Raw genomic sequence first — 22,132 nt, 5'->3', positions numbered from 1 at the left:
AGAAAAGGCGATAAGCTTAAGGGTATGGACTACTGGAAAAAGTGGTGTGGTCAAGCAGTTTCCAGTAAAGAAGCGCATTTGTCTACCGAACCTACAACAAACTTGCATGCTGCTGGCAATGAGACTGTGATGACAAATGAGCCTTCGACCTCAGTTACAGTACCTAACGACGAAATGGAGTCAGTAGTGCCGGCGCCCTGTTCCCTGTTTCATGACTACGTCCACCGAGCCTGCATTTAGTCAGGAACCGACCAGCTTGCCTGTTACGTCATCTTTTCATTCTGTAGCTAAATTGGACGTTGGTTTTTACTCGAATCAAGACAAAATCGTGGATGAATATATGAAAGCCCAACTATTAAAAGTGCCTTGGACCCCATCCAAAGATTATAAGTTTTCCATTTCCACAAAGAGAAATTTGCGCTTCCAATTGAAATGGATAGAGAGATTCTCCTGGCTGTCATATTCTGAATATAAAAGTGGAGCATTCTGCAGAATTTGCGTCGTAATGGGGCGTTCGCTTGATGAAGGTAAAGGCGGCCATCAGCGAATTGGCCAGCTCGTAACCGAGCCATTCTGCAAGTGGAAAAATGCACTTGAAATATTTGAAACCCATGCAAAAACAGGATATCACAAGCGAAATTCGGAACTTGCAGATAACTTCCTTAAAGTAATTTCTTCGCAGGCTTTTTCAGGCACTGAGCAGTTATCTTCTGAGAGAAAGAGACACCAACAAGAAAACCGAAAGAAATTAATCCCTATCATAAAAGGAATATTTTTTTTGCGGCAAACAAGGTATCCCATTAAGAGGTAAACCCGATTCGGGACGGATTCGCTTTAAACCAGAACCAGAGCCTGGACAACCACTGCAGAATGATGGTAATTTTCGGGCACTGTTGCGGTATGGGGCCGAGTCTGGGGATAAAGATCTTTCTGAGCATTTAGCTACTTCTCAGAAGAATGCTCTTTACACAAGTCCTCAGATCCAAAACGAAATAATAGAAATTTGTGGTGAAATAATTCAACATAAGATAATTGAAGAAGTAAAGGAAGCAGGGGCGTAGGAACCGGGGGGGACAGGGGGGACGTGTCCCCCTGAACTTTTTGGGTGGAGGGGACTGTCCCCCCAACTTTATAGACCATGATATTTTTATTTTATAATATTATTCCGCATTACTGTTATGCTATTTTAATAAATCAATAATTTAAGCAATTTTAAGCGAATCGGGTACCATGTATCAAAGGTTCATGTGCAAGAAATATATCCATCATCGAAATTATAACATTCAAAAACAAATAGTAAAGTGACTTTACTTTAAACTGTCAAAACTTACCGATGTTATTTGAAATAGAGTATATACCTGCAGGACTACGCCACTTCCACTTTGCAACCAGACCTAATGTCTGCTGTCATTAGGCAGCTTAGCTCCCTCCCTCCTCTTGTATCATACACATATACATATCGTCTGTGAGTGTACTTGCACATTCCTTGAATAACCTTAAGTATTTCGCTATTTTGTTGTCGTGTTGGGTGTTAGGAGTAGTGGTGTAGAAACATGTGTTGAGCAGTAGACCAGACAGTTGTAGATGTAGAGTTAAACTACTTATGTGTGCATTAGCATTTCATTTTATCGACAATGAAAAGACGTAAAACTGTTTTAGCATATTTTTCAATAGCCAATAGACAGTGTGAAGATGCTCATGCTGAAACTTCGTTGAACGGAAGTGAACCAGTAATAAGTGGAACTGAAGTGGGTAACAATCTATCATGAGAAAAATTCTGGCGGTACAACACATTATAAAATTGATTATTAATTATTCTCTTTGTAATAAAGTGGAGAACAAGTGTTTGTTTGAGGGGGTTTGTAGTAGGCGGTTTTGAATTACCATTAAACCATTACATTTAACACTTAACTCTTAACTGTAATTTTATAATTTGTAGTCTTAAGTTTCTGTCCCTTGCTGGTAGTAACACATCCTTAAACATAAAAGAGATAACAAAGTTAAAAGGTTAACTTAAGGATTTGTAAACATTGAAATAAAAATGTTAATTTTATAAAGTCCACACAAATTTAATAACCTATTTAACGGCTATGTATACATAAAAAATTCTACTAAATATATAACAAGTATTCATGTAAATAAAAAGTTGTCATTTTCTTAAAAATGCAGTTATTATAAGTTACCTGGTTCGTTTCTCAGTGGGGTCATCCGAATTTCGGATGTGGAAATTATGCCGGGATGATGCTTCGGAAAGCTGGTATTCTCAGGGATTTCCTGTTTTCCCTTTTCCCTGCCTTTTAATTTCGGCGCGGCACACCGTTCACCTCATTTCAAACACCCTCACACTTTTTTTTCGCCCAGATACACTCCATCAAAAGGGATCTCTCCACTTAAGTACTTAATATAAATAGTTGTCATAATAAGAATAGTGTCGCTCATTAACAGTATGGATAGTATAACATTGAATTGTGACAGCAATGCCACAGGTGCCTGTGTTCAAAAATGAGTAAGGAAACTAACATAGAAACCGCAAGCGTAACAATTACACACAAAAGTACAAAACAAAGAATTTGTGTGCCGCGGTGGCCGAGCGCTTAGAGCTTTCGCCTCTCAGCAAGTCCAAGTCACCCCTGTGAGCTTAGTAACTGCAGGAGATTTTACCCTGATTAAATCTTTACATTGTTATTAAGTGAGTGAAGAGTGTTTAACGGCCCTTTAACAAGGAGGTCTTAAGAGCCGATAGGGGTGAAATGAGGTGAAAATAAAACACAACATCAATGCCCGAACCCGGATTTGAAAGGGGATCCCTTGCACTGCAGACCGGCACCTTACCGACTGAGCTACGGAGGCCCGCCCACATTGTTAGCATAACATTTAAGGAACGGTATTCATTCTACCATCTTAACCAATTTCAAGAGCAATGAACTTACAATGTACGGGATGATTATTAACAGTTAGATCAGGTGGAAACTGAGATGTGGACAGAGGACAGGGTAGCAACAGCTCGCAGTTTAAACGGTTATGTCGATAATTGAGCGCAGTCGCAGTGTACTGGCAGTGTGCAAGGGCGCCCATACCCATGGGCAGGGGAGGGCCGTGCCCCCCCCCCCCCCTCCCACCCCCAGCTCTCAGGAAAAGGAAAAAGTTTAGGTGGTTTTGAGAATTTTTGGAAAATGTTGAGTAATTTTTAGCACTATTTGGCAATTTTTGAAGGGCTGCACCACCTCCCCCCCCCTCAAACTATCATATGGTCTGCCCCCCCCCCCACATACAAACTATCATATGAGCACCCTTGGCAGCGTGACACACACACAGTGTACATCTATGTATGGTAACTTACTTGGACTTGGCGAAAGAGATACATTTTCTGAAAGCTGTAAGAATTAAGGTAACATAGAACTGTTCTATGAATATTTTAAATATTTACGTTGAATGTTTTGACTAATTTTTTTTCGCCAATGCTACAAAATTATAACGAAACAAAGGTATGTGAAACCAAACCTAAGTTGCACATTGTAACATAAATACTTAATTCAAATCTCCGTTTCCAAAGACTCCAAAGTAGTATTTTCTGAATCTGTATTTTTGTATGACTGAGTAGCTAAGTATATTGTATGAATTTTTGAATTACCCGCGAAGTAAAAAAAAACAACCGTGAGTAGGCCTATTGGAGTATGTTAACGTGTTAAGGGAGTGGTAAGGTATAAACTAAAAATGTCATAGACCGTATGGAATAAACAATCAAGCATAAAATAGGATGGGGCTATTTTTGCAGAACAGATATTTTAATAACTTCTTAATTTATACAGAGTAAGTTGCTTTGTTTTCGAGCAAAAAACTGAAACCACAGGATCTATAAATCACAAAATCAATATTAGAAAACGTTTTGTTTTCGTAATTAGGCTGCCAATACAATAACAGCCACGCTTTATTAATAAATTGTTTAAAAACAATGGACATCATCATTAAAAATGTTTTAAAATTAAAAACCTCTAGTGCCAAGGTTTGTGATTTTTTATTTAGTTATTAGAGAACTGTGACTATTATTACATTGATAATTATAAAACGGTTTCATATGAAACGCAAAAGATTCCTTTTTTTATTGATTTTATTGTCAGGCCCTTACTTAAAGTGGTTTAAATTTTTGACTGAAAGCAATCAGTAGTATCAATCTTGTCAGTATAAATCGAGGTCCGTTGTTAAAATATCTACTTTGCAAAAGAACCCCCATAGAATTATAATGAGAAGTTCAGATTTTATCCTTAACTGTTAATTCCAGTCATCAGCATGACATATAACCTTTCCATTCCCTTTAACGAAAACTTGGCCAGTATCCGTGTTAAAATGTTAACAACCATCCCATTCGCATGGGGAATTTTAAGTTGTATGTCCTTATATGAATATTGCCAGCTGATAAAAATTATTATTGCAGGTGGAGACTTCATACAATACGCCAAAAACAGATGCACGCACAACTACCTTCTTACCAGAAATCAACCCCGAAGAAATAGTTGCAGCAAAAGAAGTTGTTCCACAATTTGAGGATTTGAAACTAAATCAACCCAACGATAGAACAGTTTTCCCTGTGCAAAATCTTAAGAACAAAACTCTTTCTTTTCAAACGAAATGGTATACCGAACATAAATGGTTACATTCTGTTGCAGGAGTTAATGGTGTGACGTATTTCTATTGCAGTCGTTACATTCATAACTGTCCAAACAAAATTCTAGCAAAACGATGCGATCCTGCTTTCACTACCAAAGAATTTACAAACTGGAAAAAGGCGCTGGAAAAATTCAAGATTCACGAATCTTCTGATTCTCATTTCCAAGCAGACAAACAAACAAATGAGACATTGTCACCTACAAATGCGCAGTTGAAAATAAGCTTGGCAACAGAACAAGAATGCGCCTATAAGTGTTTAGTTAAAATTTTGAGCACTGTGAAGTTTCTTGCTCGGCAAGGACTGGCGATTAGAGGACATCAACATGATGGCGGCAATTTTCAACAACTGATTGAATTGCGAGCTGAAGATTGTCCAGAACTCAGGACATGGCTGCAAAGAAAAGAGTATTGGTGCAGTCCAGATATTTAAAATGAAATACTGATGATGCTGTCAAATGAGCTGCTAAAAAAGCTAGTCACTTCCATCCATTCACAAAATCCAGTTATGTTTTCTGTTGTATGTGATGGGACTCGTGATATTTCAGGTAAGGAGCAAATCAGTATCTGTTTAAGGTACGTGGATGAAAACCTTAACCCAACAGAACTTTTCGTTGGCCTGTATGATGCAGATAGCACAACTGGAGAGGCGATATCGAATATAATATTTGATTTAATGATATGGCTACAGCTTTCTACATCACATTTGAGAGGGCAAGCATATGACGGCGCTTCAAACATGAGTGGCCACAAGAAAGGCGTACAGGCTATAGTAAAAGAACGACCACCACTTGCACCATTTATTCATTGTGGGGCACATTCTGTAAATCTTGTGCTTCAGGACGCTTGTGACGCTTCAGTTGTTATTAGAAATGCTTTGCAATTGGTTCACGATCTTGGTGTTCTCTTTAGTCAATCACTCAATGCTAGACACGAGCTTAAAAAAATAATGGAATTGATATCTAGCTCTCCAGTAACGAATATCACAAGTATAAAACCTCTCTGTCCTACGAGGTGGGTTCACCGAGGAAGTTAGCTCGACAAAATTTTGCAAAACTATGGTTTGCTTCTAGAAACACTAGAGCAGTTGGATGCGGAGAAAAACTGTCATGCTCATGGTTTGTTAGAACAATTCGAATCAAGCTCAACTGTATTGGGACTTGTAATGGCCAAACATGTAAATGAGAAATTAGAAGTACTCAACAAGGCATTACAAGGATTCACAACAGACTGTTAGTGGAATGATGGAAGCAGTTACTCTGATAGAAGACTCAATCAGAAAAGTGAGATCTGTAGTGGAATTTCAAAATATACTTACTGAGGTAAACAGTTTTACTACATAGCACAACTTGAAAGAGTTGCAGTTACCAAGACAAAGGAAACCACCGAAACGTTTCACTGGGCCAGCAGATGCTTTTGAAGCAACAACCGTTGATCAATATTTGCGCAGAGAGTTCTTCATGATGGTCGATTCTGCTGTTAGTGGGCTGCATTCCAGATTCAACCAAGAAGGCATAAAGAAAATGCAGAAGCTGGAAGACTGTTTGCTCAAGGGAGAAATTTGTGACGAGCTAGAAAGTTATCCAGAAGTGAATTCTCAGTTACTGAAGACTGGAGTTGAACTATTTTTGTAGAAGCATAAGCCAAAATCTGTTAAGGATGTATCAAAAATACTATTGAACTCTGTGCTAGAATTTAGGCAGCTGTTTTCAAATATAGAAGTGGTTTTGAGATTTCTGCTTGTTGTACCCAGCTCTTATTGTTCAGCTGAAAGAAGTTTCAGCTCTCTACGAAGGCTTAAAACTTATCTCAGGTAGGTATGTTTGATTTTTCGTGAAACCTTAAAAAAATTATTTGGCTTTAATAAATATTGTTTTTGTACTTTCATGTGTCAGAAAGTAATTACCATTAAATTTAATTTTTCAGATCAACTATGACACAGGCATGACTTAACCGTGTAGCTGTACTTACTACATGCTCATCAACCTGAGTTGGACGTACTTGATTTAAACGTCATCGCGTCTCAATTTATAAGTAAGAATGAGAGGCGGGGACATGTGTCTGGTAAACGATAACGAGCTACAGGCAGTCGGGCACTAGTACAGCAGAAAGACTTTAATACAAAAAAGTGTGCAGTGTTATTTAAGGTATCGAATAGTGACGTGTGCTGGAGATTTTAAATGTGTAGGGCTAATCAGTCAAAGTAGTCGTGACATAAAATGTAGCCTATTATATGGACAAGAATGCAAAGTTTATGAATTATAAACAATTTTTTTTAATGTTTCCAACTGTACATGTTTTTTAAATTTAGATTGAAAATATCGTAAATAAATTAGTTGTAGAAAATAATTTATAAAAATATCATTATGATTGTAAAATAATACTATTTAATTCTATTCGAGTAAAAACAAAGAGAGCTTGCGCCCTCCCTGCCTTCTGCCCAACTTTATTTGTGCATTCTTCACTCATCAAATTTTATCTTATGGAAACAATAATAATTTTAACATCGATGTATCCAATGGTTAGATACAAAAACTGCTTAAAGAGCTCTATTTTGCACTTTTAAAATCAAAATTTTCTGGTGGAGGACTCCCGGACCCCCCATCTTAGTAGGAGGTGAATGGGTTTACATGACATCAAAATCATTATTTGTCCCCCCCCCCCCCCCCAACTTTTTGAACACAGCTACGCCAATGAAGGAAGCCCAATTATTTGCTATTCTCGCTGACGAAACGACTGACATCGCGCGTGTGGAGCAAGTCTCGCTGTGCTTCCGATATGTCGATGTAAAAGATGCTAAACATAAAGTTAAGGAGATGTTTCTTGAGTACAGTCCAACTGTTGACGTCACAGGATCCGGTCTAGCAAATCTCATTATTACAGCTCTGATAAAGCATGGACTTGAATGTTGTCATGTGGTTGGTCAAGGTTACGACGGAGCTGCAGCTATGAGTGGGTATTTGCACGGTGCCCAGGCATATGTTCGACAAGAATGTGCTCTTGCTCTTTATGTACACTGTAGTGCACACTATCTCAACCTCGCCATTGCTGACTCATGTTCACGAGCAGATATCCGAAATTTTGTTGGGATTGTGCAGTCTGTCAGTTCGTATTTCAGACATTCTGTTCAACGCACTGCTGTTTTGAAAGAAAAAATTCGAGAGCTGTTACCCGCCGATCACCAAAAAAGCCTGCTTGCAATGTGTGAAACACGGTGGGTCCACAAGCATGAAGCTGTCATGAGATTCAAAGAAATTTATTCAGCGATTGTGAATGATCTCGAAGAACTCCAGTCTAGCCATAATAAGGAAACATCGCCACAAGCCGTCCAAATGCTTAACACACTTCGAGCTTCGAATTTTTTCATGTCCTTAGTGATTCTTGAGAAAGTCATGAGCTATGCATTGTCGCTGTCAAAACAGTTGCAAGCAATTAACACCGATCTGATCACAGTATTCAGCCACGTGGATGATGCAACTTCTGAGGAATAAAGCTGATGACGAGTATCCTCATCTCTATGAAGAAGCAAAGGGTTTTCTCGAAGAAAATGGTGGTATACTGCAGATGCCTCGCATAGTCGGAAGGCAGTTGAACCGCTCAAACATTCCTGCGTCAGATATATGCTCGCATTATAAAATAAATTTCTTCATCCCATTCCTTGAACATACAATTCAACAATTGAATGAAAGGTTTACGAAGCACCGTAAAGTAGTGACAGCACTATCTGGTGTATTACCTTCAAATTTCACGGCCAGTTCCGAAATTGAAGAGGCAATTTGTATGTACTCGTCAGTGCTTCCCGAATTAAGTACATCTGTAGTCAAAGCAGAACTAGATGTGTGGAAAGCAGTGATGACAAGCACCTCTCCTACTCCAAAATGTGCTTTGGAATGCCTAGATAAGTGCGATCGAAAACTGTATCCAAATGTTTACACATTGCTACAAATTTTGACCACCATACCTGTTTCCATCGCTACACCAGAAAGGACTTCTTCAAGCCTAAGGAGACTGAAAAACTACTTACGCAACACGACCAGTGAAAACAGATTGAACGGTTTGGCTCTCATGAATATACACTATGGGACAGAAATTGATGCGGATGATATAGTGGATATATTTAAAAAGAAAAACAGAAGAATAATTCTGTAATGTGTTTTTTGTTTGCCATTTTTGTACATGGATATTAATGTTGCACTTTTTGACATTTTTTAACCCCCCTCCCCCCACCCAAAAAAACTGAAACCTAGCTACGCCCATGACCTCAGGGGTGATTTCTGGAATGTTAGCTGCAGATGATTTCATTGTAGAAGGCGGCAGATGACTGGGAGAAATATGATCTGGAGAGGCAAGTGCTGTTTCTATCATGTCAAGATCCCAAATTTTTTGTTGGTAGTGACCCATGTTTTGATGGATGGTACGTATTTTTGTGGCTGCCTACTATTCACTGTGGTTGGGTTAGAATGGAACTGTACTTGGATTGACTCAGTTTAAGAAGATAAACAAGAAAAATCTATCCTTAATGTTGACACTGTGGGACCAATCTGGAACAAATATGGCCCAGGGATACTTGTGTCCATGTGTTTAAGGAGAAGCAACATACTAAAGAAGTATCATTGCATTCAGGTTGCCATGATGACCAGAATATGTTGATGTTACTTGTTCCCCATGGGTTTCAAGATTTTCCTTTGTTTGAGAGAAAGAATGGTTGGTAAAGGGGGTGGTAAGGAGGATGGGTAAGATCTCGAAAGTGGTTGGGAACATATGGTGGTGATGACCATCTCGGTGGTCATGGTGACCATCTGTGAGGAAGTGCATGGCCATTGCATCTCCCTGCATTTACGGTATGAATTCAACTCCCTGGTGTAATCTGTGGTTGCCTCTGATTCGCCAGATGACTGTGATGGAGTCGTTACTTCGTGGTGGCTGGAAGGTCATGCTGGTACTCGGAATCATGACGTCGACTGTGGGCTTTTTCATGGGATGGTGGTGGCTGCATCCATGGCACAACCCATGAACGCCCCCTGTCCGCCTCTGTTGGTTGCGACTGATGTAATGAAGAATAAGACTTGGTTCTTGGTCGTAGACTGCGGGGCGCGTAGTCCCTGAGCGATGGTTTGAGAGAGAAAAGTCGAGAGTATCGGTGGACTGGATGTTGTTGGTACTGCCACTTCCTTGTTCGTCCTAGAAGAAGGCGTGTCAATGGTAGATGTTGGACTTGTAGATGTTTCAGGCGCAGCATATAATGTCGTGGTAGAGGTATCAGCCATCATTTGTGAGAGAAATATTGCGACTGAGGACAGCGACTACGTTGCATGTCAATGAAGGATATATACAACGCAATGGTGGAAGGAAGGAAAATTTTTGAATCATTAAAACATGAAATATATCAGATAAAATTGACTAAAGATTATTACAGTGAGATAAAGCAGCGCTGGAATAAGTTGAACATTAAGAACAGTAATGGTAGGATGGACTTGAGCTTTCAGCAGGCAAAAATCATCCTTCCTTTTTAATGTTGAAGAGAAAAAATAATGATGAGTGTAATGAGAGAAGTTCGTAGAAGGGATAAACCCAACAATGACTGTTTTTCCCCCCACAGATGGGAAAAACAAGAGGATGGTGATTAGAGCGAAATGCTGACACAGTGTTGTGAGAAACACACGAAATGTTTATTGAATTTTTCACTAAGTCAAGTAAATAGCACTCACGTATTCTTGACGACAATTTCAGCAGCACGCGATTACCAGGAGTAGGCTACTCCACAAACCCAAACGATCAACAAAGAAATGTCAAAATTAACAGAAAGTAGTATTACTATAAAAACAACCAAATTATGAAACCTATCATCAAAATGAAAAGTGAAACAAATTATTATTTCAATACTAAAGTAAAAAAATGTCAAAATAATAAATTACAAGTAACCTCAAATGGTCTTATTGGAGCCTAAAAGCAACTTTCTAAATATGGCTCTGAGATGACAAAGGTTTTGACTACAAGAATACTTACAAGACAATGACAACTAATCTAAATCAAAACTAATAGTTGCTGGAAAAAAATTGGTTGTCTGTAAAGTCGGTTTACGGACGATAGTTTAACGTGACGTCATAACAAAACATTGATGAAATGATTGCATACTTTTATGAATAAAATTGAATCATTTTTATTTTAATAATAAAAGAATAAATACTTGAAATTATACTAGTAATCAGATTGTTAAAATGCAAGAATAATTAACCTTTATTGACGAAATTGTTGTTGTAATAAGTAATGAAAACCACATTAACTTTTCACTTCACTTTATAAACAGTCGACGAAACAGTTCACGTGAAGATGACTTGTAATTAATTTTAAAAACTGGCGTTTAGCTATAAAGTTTAAATATAATTATGAACAAGTTTTCATATAGTTAAACTGTAATCAAATATCTATCATCAATTATATGAATCACCATAATTTTTTAGTCAATTGAAACATAACCTATTATTACTGCACTCGCCGACAGCGTAACGGGACACAGCGTAACTAAACAATGAATGTAACGGGACACCGCGCAACGGTACAATGTGCGTAACGGGACACAGAGTAACGGAACAATGTGCGTAATGGGACACCGCGTAATGGGACTATATGCATAACGGAACACTTTTTCGAGCGTGCAGCCGGCGTTCATCGATTTATTAGACGTTGTCACGTCAATATTAAAATTCTGCAAGTTCGTTACGCCAGGCAAACAACCTTTATCAAACTAGGTCGTGTTAGGTGTCTTCGATGTGTTCATGATTTTGACACAAACGGTAAATCCCTCCCATGACACTCGCCCTAGAGATGGTTGGGAGTGAGGGCCTAACTGCAGCGAGTGCCCTCCTCCCTAGGGACGCTGAACACGGACTTGGCTGGCACGGACCGGGTGTAGAACACCATCCTCCGAAGACGACTTCAACCGCTGGGCGAAAGAGCAGCCAAACCTCCCTCTTCAGACTCGTAGGCACTCGTGATCTGTCTCACTCGTCAAGGAGAATTACCATCAAGCCAACTTCTCCACATTGTTCGCGTTCCGAAGTTCTGGCTGTGACATAAACTCGTCACGCTTCAGCAGTTTCTTCTTCATCGAACACCTGGGTTTGTTTCTGAATCGCTGTTTTTTCTGAATTTTTATTTTTAACAGTATTTTCTGTTCTTGTTGAGACTTGACTTGTCTTTGTCAGCCTACTGTAGTCATTTGTGCTGTCATTTTTTATATATTCATTTCCCGCCTTGAGCTGACATCATCTCATTTTTCATGTGGTTATGTATTCATTAGTGATGGGTCGAATCCCAATTTTCTCGAATCCGAATTTACAATTAGAATCCCAAAGGATTACTTCAAATATACCTCTCAAAACCAAATCTAGGGCTCAAGGGTCCAAAATAAAATAATGAACAAGGAATGAAAAATACTAATTATGGTGCTGAAACATTTAATCATTAAATGTTCATTTTATTACCTAAGATTTTAGAATCTATGAATATTGTAATTTTATTTATATAGTTACATATAAAAAGTACGATATCTTGGGGAATGGTAATAGGATAGGTATGAAGAAAATAATTGACCTTTTAAACTTCAAAGGTTAACAATGTTAATTTTTTTTTATTTACTCCTACTACACTATAATATATTTTTTCTAATCTTATGCATCGAATATCAAATCCTTCGACTTCTACAGACTTGATGGTATTTGAGGATTTAATTGGCCCATCTGTAGTATTCATATTTGATTGTCCATTCCTGAGTTTTTTTTTTTCTACAACAACCTGCATACACCAGCATACTATATACTGTGATAAATAAGTAAGATCTCTCTCACTTTCCACCCAACGTGATGAGGGTTTGATTACCAGCAGGTCCCAACACTCAAGTCAGTGCTCCATCATCACAGCAGGAGATTTACCGCAACATGTGGCATGGGTTGGCTACAGGCAGTTGTACCTTTGGCCTCTTTTACAGTCAAAATATTTTTAAAATTATTTTTGTAGGAAATAAATATTGTCAAGATAAAGTGAAACTTGAAACCATACATATATCAAGTACTATACTTTCTTCATTATAGCAACTCTAAATACCAAATATTAAAAGTGGCTAGTATTTATTCATGCTTGAAAATTCTGTAACCTTTATACACCACCAGACCTGTTAAAGTGGAAAAAAAAAAAAAAAAAAAAAAAAAAAAAAAAAAAAAAAAAAAAAAAAAAAAAAAAAAAAAAAAAAAAAAAACGTTAATATTCTATTGGCCCTTACATTTTGTTGATATGATTTTGTTCATGAAGCAAACGTTGGAATTACACAATATACACACACACATTTTTTTTTCTTAATTTAAACAAAAAATAAAATCCTTTGTCCAAAAAAATAGCTATTTTTTCAATGATACTCAAAACATTTCATTTTTAAAAATTGCTTATTTATTCACTGTAACTTTAAATTGTAACCTAAATATTAAATGCCATGTCATAGGTGATATGCAACCATACTAGGTATTTAAGTTCACCACTATTTGTTTTCTATTTAAATTTTTTTATGAAACACAAAAGACTTTCATGTCAGATGTTAATCAATTTTATTAAGAGATTTAAGTTACATAAAGTCAGGGTAGTAAGAATATAATATAAAGGGTTACATACTGATTATAGTGTAAACAACAAGCATGTACAACACTACAAAGGTGCACAAACTATCACAATATAAGTGTACATACAACTGGAACATATGTCATTTCCATTCGTGAGACTACTCGGACGTAACTGCGTAGGGGCGGAGCTACACACAAGGGTGTTGGAACACTTCCCATTGGTAGGAAAAGCTGCGTACACAAGTAAGTACCTTTCGACTGGTGGACAAGAGGAACATTAGACACTGCTTCTGCCCCAATGTCCGTGACTGCCCATTTCTTGGTTGACAGAAACTCTCAACATCAGTCATGAAGCTTCCTCTACAATAAAACCTCTACTTTATCATAAGGCAGTCTTGTCGACAATACGAAACTTTAGGCCTTCATCAAAGAACATAGAGAAGACAATGCCTGTTGACAGATATAGTACACAATGGTAATAAAAAATAAGTACAACATTTCAATGCACTGAACCTCTGCATAACAAAATGGTTGTTTTCAGCAAAACCAGATTTGTATTTATAAATATACATTTTAACCTCTTTTTATCAAATATTATTTCAATTTTGAGATATAATTATTTTAAACACATGCATCAAAAATGCATAATACATATTTTTCTCTAACTTATTTCAGTGAGCAAAGTTTAAAACCAAATTTTTAAAAAAATAACCTCATTACATATTTCTGACACCAAATAAATATTTGCAGGTTAGACAAGAGGCCTTATCACAACTAGCTCTTTGTTAGATATAACAATAAAAATAATTAACTGGTAATGAAAAGTTACATAATATTTCTAAGAGGCCTTGTACAAAAAAGAAGCAATGTCATTTCAGTGTCTATAATGAGTTGTGCAGGACTGTGTGACGCATGCACGGGCTGTCTGGCCCCACACGGAGGTGCTGGGGCTCAGCGGTCGTGCTGGCGGTGCGGCGTCTGTGCGCTCGCCGCCACGTGCGGGCCGACCTCCTCCTCCTCGCTGCTCTCCTCCTCCTCCTCCGAGTCCATATCCCCGTTCCACACCTCCTCCTCATCGCCCAGCTCCTGGACACAACACCCCACATCACCATCTACCCCCACTTGGCCCATCCTCGCTGCTCTCCTCCTCCTCCACCGAGTCCACGTCTCAGTTCCACACCTCCTCATCGCCCAGCTCCTGGACACAACCCCCCACTTCACCATCTGCCCCCCACTTAGCCCCTCCTCGCTGCTCTCCTCCTCCTCCTCCGAGTCCACATCTCCGTTCCACACCTCCTCCTCATCGCCCAGCTCCTGCACACAACCCCCCACATCACCATCTGCCCCCCACTTGGCCCCTCCTCGCTGCTCTCCTCCTCCTCCTCCGAGTCCACGTCTCCGTTCCACACCTCCTCCTCATCGCCCAGCTCCTGGACACAACCCCACACATCACCATCTGCCCCCCACTTAGCCCGTCCTCGATGCTTTCTTCCTCCTCAGAGATCAAGTTTCCATTCCACACCTCCTCCTCATCGCCCAGCTCCTGGACACAACCCCCCACATTACCATCTGCCCCCCACTTAGCCCCTCCTCGCTGCTCTCCTCCTCCTCCTCCGAGTCCACGTCTCCATTCCACAACTCCTCCTCACTGCCCAGCTCCTGAACACAACCCCCCACATCACCATCTGCCCCCCACTTAGCCCCTCCTCGCTGCTCTTCTCCTCCGAGTCCACGTGTCCGTTCCACACCTCCTCCTCATCGCCCAGCTCCTGCACACAACCCCCCACATCACCATCTGCCCCCCACTTGGCCACTCCTTGCTGCTCTCCTCCTCCTCCTCCGAGTCCACGTCTCCGTTCCACACCTCCTCCTCATCACCCAGCTCCTGCACACAACCCCCCAAATCACCATCTGCCCCCCACTTGGCCACTCCTCGCTGCTCTCCTCCTCCTCCTCCGAGTCCACATCTCCGTTCCACACCTCCTCCTCATCGCCCAGCTCCAGCACACAACCCCCCCACATCACCATCTGCCCCACACTTGGCCACTCCTCGCTGCTCTCCTCCTCCTCCTCCTCCTCCTCCGAGTCCACATCTCCGTTCCACACCTCCTCCTCATCGCCCAGCTCCTGCACTCAACCCCCCACATCACCATCTGCCCCCCACTTGGCCACTCCTCGCTGCTCTCCTCCTTCTCCGAGTCCACGTCTCCGTACCACACCTCCTCCTCATCGCCCAGCTCCTGGACACAACCCCTCACATCACCATCTGCCCCCCACTTAGCCCCTCCTCGCTGCTCTCCTCCTCCTCCTCCGAGTCCACGTCTCCGTTCCACAACTCCTCCTCACTGCCCAGCTCCTGCACACAACCCCCCACATCACCATCTGCCCCCCACTTGGCCACTCCTTGCTGCTCTCCTCCTCCTCCTCCGAGTCCACGTCTCCGTTCCACACCTCCTCATCGCCCAGCTCCTGCACACAACCCCCCACATCACCATCTGCCCCCCACTTAGCCCCTCCTCGCTGCTCTCCTCCTCCTCCTCCGAGTCCACGTCTCCGTTCCACAACTCCTCCTCACTGCCCAGCTCCTGCACACAACCCCCCACATCTCCATCTGCCCCCCACTTGGCCACTCCTCCCTGCTCTCCTCCTCCTCCTCCGAGTCCACGTCTCCGTTCCACACCTCCTCCTCATCGCCCAGCTCCTGCACACAACCCCCCACATCACCATCTGCCCCCCACTTAGCCCCTCCTCGCTGCTCTCCTCCTCCTCCTCCTCCGAGTCCACGTCTCCGTTCCACACCTCCTCCTCATCGCCCAGCTCCTGGACACAACCCCCCACATCACCATCTGCCCCCCACTTAGCCCCTCCTTGCTGCTCTCCTCCTACTGCTCATAGTCCACGTCTCCGTTCCACACCTCCTCCTCATCGCCCAGCTCCTGGACACAAGCCCCCACATCACCATCTGCCCCCCACTTGGCCCCTCCTCGCTGCTCTGCTCTCCTCCTCCTCCTCCTCCTCCTCCTCCTCCTCCTCCTCCTCCGAGTCCACGTCTCCGTTCCACACCTCCTCCTCATCGCCCAGCTCCTGGACACAAGCCCCCACATCACCATCTGCCCCCCACTTGGCCCCTCCTCGCTGCTCTCCTCCTCCTCCTCCTCCGAGTCCACGTCTCCGTTCCACACCTCCTCCTCATCGCCCAGCTCCAGCACACAACCCCCCCACATCACCATCTGCCCCCCACTTGGCCCCTCCTCGCTGCTCTCCTCCTCCTCCTCCTCCTCCTCCTCCTCCGAGTCCACGTCTCCGTTCCACACCTCCTCCTCATCGCCCAGCTCCTGCACACAACCCCCCACATCACCATCTGCCCCCCACTTGGCCCCTCCTCGCTGCTCTGCTCTCCTCCTCCTCCTCCTCCTCCTCCTCCTCCTCCTCCTCCTCCTCCTCCTCCTCCTCCGAGTCCACGTCTCCGTTCCACACCTCCTCCTCATCGCCCAGCTCCAGCACACAACCCCCCCACATCACCATCTGCCCCCCACTTGGCCCCTCCTCGCTGCTCTCCTCCTCCTCCTCCTCCTCCTCCTCCTCCGAGTCCACGTCTCCGTTCCACACCTCCTCCTCATCGCCCAGCTCCTGCACACAACCCCCCACATCACCATCTGCCCCCCACTTGGCCCCTCCTCGCTGCTCTCCTCCTCCTCCTCCTCCTCCTCCTCCTCCTCCGAGTCCACGTCTCCGTTCCACACCTCCTCCACCTCATCGCCCAGCTCCTGCACACAACCCCCCACATCACCATCTGCCCCCACTTAGCCCCTTCGCACTGCTCTTCTCCTCCGAGTCCACGTCTCCGTTCCACACCTCCTCCTCATCGCCCAGCTCCTGGACACAAGCCCCCACATCACCATCACCCCCCACTTGGCCCCTCCTCGCTGCTCTCCTCCTCCTCCTCCTCCTCCTCCTCCTCTTCAGAGTCCACGTCTCCATTCCACACCTCCTCCTCATCGCCTAGCTCCTGGACACAACCCCCCACATCACCTTCTGCCCCCGTCTTAGCCCCTCGTCGCTGCTCTCCTCCTCCTCCTCCTCCGAGTCCACGTCTCCGTTCCACACCTCCTCCTCATCGCCCAGCTCCTGGACAAACCCCCCACGTCACACACACTCTCCTAGGCTTCTCATCTTCCCACGCTGGACCGGAGATGATTTCAACTGACTTACGTCTGCACTTTATACAGGAGACATTCAGGAATCCAACAACCCCTAGGAGTGGTCATCAGAGTATTGGCCGGAGGTCACGCTCAACTCTCGCAGTTTGAGGAAGTAAAGAATGGAAACGGCCACGGCTACGGCCAAGTCCAGTGGTTCTCAAAGTGTGTGCCCCGGTGTCTAGAAGATACCCAGGTGCACCCTGCGGTATGCCAGTGTAACGTGTTTTACAGTATAAAAATAAATATATTTACTCTATTATACTATTTCATTAGAATATACAGTTCCTTGTGTTAACATATCATTAGTAAGGGTTTGTTTTAATGATTCTACAGATTTTGCTGAAACAGTGATTTAGTTACGTATGGTTCTGCAGTTGCTCTTACAGTTAGAAAACAGTGCCTGAAATAACTTATTATTCTTTTTTATTTTTTATTGCTTTATTTTTTCCTTGTAATGGAAATGAAACTCGGCCTGTAGTTTCCTGCCTAAGGCAGGATTGACATGAATGGAATGCTGCTGACGCTCACAGAAGACAAAACGCCCTACCCGAGGGACAGACCTGTCGTTCCGCCCAGCCTGGAGAGTGCGTGAGGGGAGAGGAGATTGGTGTGGCGCAGCGACGGAATGAAGTGGAGGGGGTAACGGGAAAACCCTGAGAAAACCCACTAGCCACGGCAACACCCGGCACGTTCCCCTACTTGCGAACAGTTGGGTTCGACACGGCCAGGAATCAAACCCCGACAACCTAGATGGGAGGCGAGAGTTATAAACATTCTGCATTATTTGACTGCTATTATTTTACATTTCTCAGAAATTTGTATATTGTGCAGCTACAAATAGTTTGAGAACCACTGCTTAGTGTAAGGAACCTGTGTAACTGTGGGCAGGTATGGCAGATCGAGACTGGAACACGGGTCCTCTGCAGCCACAGTCCCGTCTGCCGGCGTCACGGCAGTAAGCGACACCGCGTGAGAGGAGAGGCAATGTCCACCCCGCTGGACCACACCGGTGGGAGGCTAATGACCCAACCACACAACCACCCAACCATCCAACCACCCAACCACCCAAGCAACCACAAACTAACAATTTATAAAAAAGTTTATTACATGTTTTGAGACATTAGAGTCAAGCTCAGAAAAGTATGATTTTCATGGATCGCCTATAAAAATACTCACACAACAAAAAATAAACCAGATTATTTTGTTTGAATTCATTGGTCTCTTGAAAAAGGTCGCTTCATAGTAAATGTTTATGTACCAGCAGGTTTCTTTTATTACATGTTGAAACAGAAAAATTATAACATCAAAAAACTGAAGTCCAGCAAATCTGCACATCTGACAGGGACTTAACCACAGAAAGGGGATTTACATTAGTCAGGGATTTCCCACAAAATAAGAATTTTTTTTTTAAATTTAATAAATTTTTTTTACACCTTCAAATACAATTTACTTATTAATTAAATTTAGAGGAGTATATAGCTGAGTATAATTTAAATTAAAAGATCTTGATTAGTATATAATTATTTGTTCCCTTGAATCAAAAGAAAGATTAATGAGCAAACTATTGTTATGGACTAAGACCTAGCATTAAAATTTTTTCAGATGTTCTATTTACAAATACTTTCAAGAAAATTATTTTTTAATAAAAACCACTTGATTTAAACCACGGTTTAAATCAGCCATCCCTGTTTACCAGGATTAAGTAGCTGTAAAATTACTTTAAGTAACAAATGGTTTTACTTAGTTAAGATACCTGTATACCTGCACAAGCATAAAATGTTGTCTGAAAACTAACAACCAATTTCTGGGAAGTAAATAAAGCTTTGTCGCCATTTCCATCAATCAAATCTTGATTCAAATCACAGTTATTTGCTATTGATTTCAATCCCTTCAATGCCACCTGACATTACTAAAACGTCATAACCGAAGAAACTTGTTATTTACCATCTGAAAAGAATCAGGCAATACTTATAAGTATTATCTTTCAAAGATTTGTGCAATGGGAGTGCATGACTTGATGTAAGCTTTTGGACATACGCCATTGCTAAGCACATTTATGTCTGTAGAAGAAAACTAAAAAATACCCTAAAGACAAAAAACACAAATTAAGCAAAAAATTGCTGTTGTCAACAGGATATAAACACCACATAATATTCCATAGAAATATTGTCAACAAAGAAAAACAAAGAAAAATGGACTAAGAACGAAAAAACCTCCACAAATGATAACACAAAAAAATTGAACCCAAAAAAATTCAGCTCAACAGTTGAAACGAGACAAAAACACGACAAAACGAAAAAACGAAACAAACACAACAGTTTTCCAAGACATAAAACAGAAACAGTTTTGGAAAACTATTGTGTTTGTTTCGTCTTTTCGTTTTGTCGTGTTTTTGTCTCGTTTCAACTTGTAGCGGTCAGGTCCGCTACCATCAAACTTTGCGCGTCGGCGCATCTTCCCCTCCCTCCTTCCCCCTCCTAGTGTGTGTTTGCTTGCTCCTCGCCTCCCCTCCTGGGGTTGGCGCATGCGCGCTGTGCCGCGCCAATTTAATATAAGCTGCTGTCAGGTTGTAATTCGGTCTTGTTAGCTTGGTTTGCTTGTCTCGTTTCGTCTGGTCTATTTCAGTAGCTTGAGTAGCTACATTGTCTGTTTAATTCGGAATGTAGTCTGTTAGTCTAATTGTAACGACGTGCGAGAGCGACCTCGGGGGAAAAGAATATAAGTGTTATTCCTTTTTGCGAGTGAGGCGGTGGCCCTTGCCCTAATGTAAAGTGAAATAATAGGCTGTCTTGTTTAAATTTCCTTTCGGTCGCCACCTTGAAAATTATGTTTGGATTAACTTAATTAACTTAATGATCTTAACTTTCAACTTGTAGTAACTGTTCTCCCCTGAGGCGTCGACGTACGTAAAACGTACGTAAAGTAATTTATTGTAACAGCATGTAACTCTCTTGCGCGCATTATTTTGTTGTTCACGTATTTTTACCTTTGAATTCTCATTTAATGTAACATTTATGTATTTGAGGTGTCTGTCTTGTGTGGACAAAACGCCCCTTTTGATGGTCCGTATAGGGACCACGCACTGTTAAGCAGGTGTCACTTGCGTTTTTCTTGGCCTTGATGGATGGCTCGTCCACCTAAATAATTCGTAGTGTATGTTCCTTGTCAATTTTTAATGTTACTAATTAATTGAAACTTAAATGTAAACATAGTCTGTCTTGCTGTCTTACTGTTCGTCAGTAATTATTTATGGCCTAATTAAATGCAAACGTACATCGTAAATTGATATAATGTATTTCAAGTAATTAAACCTGCTCCCAAACACCTTTCCGTAGTCCCAGCCATGTTATGGCCCTCCTCGCCTCTAAGCTTATAGGCTTTCAAACTGTTGAGCTGAATTTTTTTGGGTTCAATATTTTTGTGCTGTCATCATTTGTGGGGGGTTTTTCGTTCTCTTAGTCCATTTTTCTTTATTTTTCTTTGTTTGTTGACAATATTCCTGTTATTGAATATTATGTGGTGTTTATATCGAGTTGAAAACAGCAATTTTTTGCTTCATTTTTGTTTTTTTGTCTTTTGAGTATTTTTTAGTTTTTTTTTAGTTTTCTTCTACAGACATACATGTGCTTAGCAATGGCGTATGTCCAAAAGCTTACATCAAGACTTATAAGTATAATGCATGCCAGAGTAATTGCATCAAGGTCACCCACTATATGGTTGCTTTCTGGATTTCACAGCTCGATAACTCATACAAAATTGCTTCTACAATTTTTGAAGTGAAAACTTCTTTAGCCACATTGAATGATTTTTGGTAGGGGCAAAACTGATGGGTTAGAGTCACCGACATGCTAGTGACGTGTTGCGCCAGACTGGCGAATCGCAGCGGCCTGTGTACATGTATACGCATATGTACAGTAATACATTGTACATACTCGACTGTATCATGTGTGTGTTGGACTCTTTTTTGGATGGGTAAAATCTTGTGAGTTCGCATCACCGACATGCTGTAGTAGCAGTAAGTGAAGTTAATTGACCACGTGAATACATGACCTAGGTCAGACATCACTGGTAAGTCATAGCTGGGTAATGAATTTTTACGTAATTATGACATACCACTGACATCTGTTGTAACTAAAAAAATGATGTAAGGATAAATTATATCATGCGGACATCGTACTGATATAATACCAAAATCATTTTCTTACGTACATTTGACGTAGAAATGATGTGATATTACACATTTAAAAACAAAGTTTTAAGTTTTCACTTGTGTTGACAGTCCCCATGATCTCTCCCAGCCAAGATGTAGAGAGTGTGTGAGCACTTCACGCTCGGACTCACGTCGTCGGGGTCGTCGGGGTCGATGGACTCCAGGGCGGACAGGTCGGCGGCCGTCTCCTCGGGGCCCGCGGTGCTGGTGGCCTCGGCCGCCGCGCTCGCTGCAAGTACACAGCTCCGTCACGCTCTGCCCTCACTGCATCATCCCCCACACACTTATAAATAATCTGTCATTCCCGCCAACAAAAGGGAACATTTTTAAAGCAAACACAGGACAAGAAGGTTCGAAAACAGTGAACCTTCAGTATAGGTCTTCCTGTCTATCTATCATTTTTAAACCAGCATTATATATATATATATATATATATATATATATATATC

The 22,132-nt window shown here is 41.8% G+C and overlaps 1 protein-coding gene across 2 annotated transcripts in view; it reads right to left on the bottom strand.

Moving 5' to 3' along the window:
- Positions 1–13,242: 13,242 nt before the first annotated feature.
- The window catches only part of LOC134540407 (resistance to inhibitors of cholinesterase protein 3), a 54,205-nt gene continuing 45,315 nt past the window's right edge, over positions 13,243–22,132 (bottom strand). For both annotated transcript variants that reach the window (XM_063383126.1, XM_063383125.1), the window contains exons 10-11: positions 21,815–21,912; positions 13,243–14,357 (exon numbers count right to left, since the gene is read on the bottom strand). In XM_063383126.1, coding sequence (XP_063239196.1) covers positions 14,223–14,357; positions 21,815–21,912 — 233 coding nt within the window. In that variant the 3' untranslated portion in view covers positions 13,243–14,222. The remainder of the gene's footprint in view (positions 14,358–21,814; positions 21,913–22,132) is intronic.

This window comes from Bacillus rossius, chromosome 16, assembly GCF_032445375.1.
Source record: "Bacillus rossius redtenbacheri isolate Brsri chromosome 16, Brsri_v3, whole genome shotgun sequence".
Taxonomy (NCBI): Eukaryota; Metazoa; Arthropoda; class Insecta; order Phasmatodea; family Bacillidae; genus Bacillus; species Bacillus rossius.
This window is presented reverse-complemented; position numbering and strand designations above follow the sequence as displayed.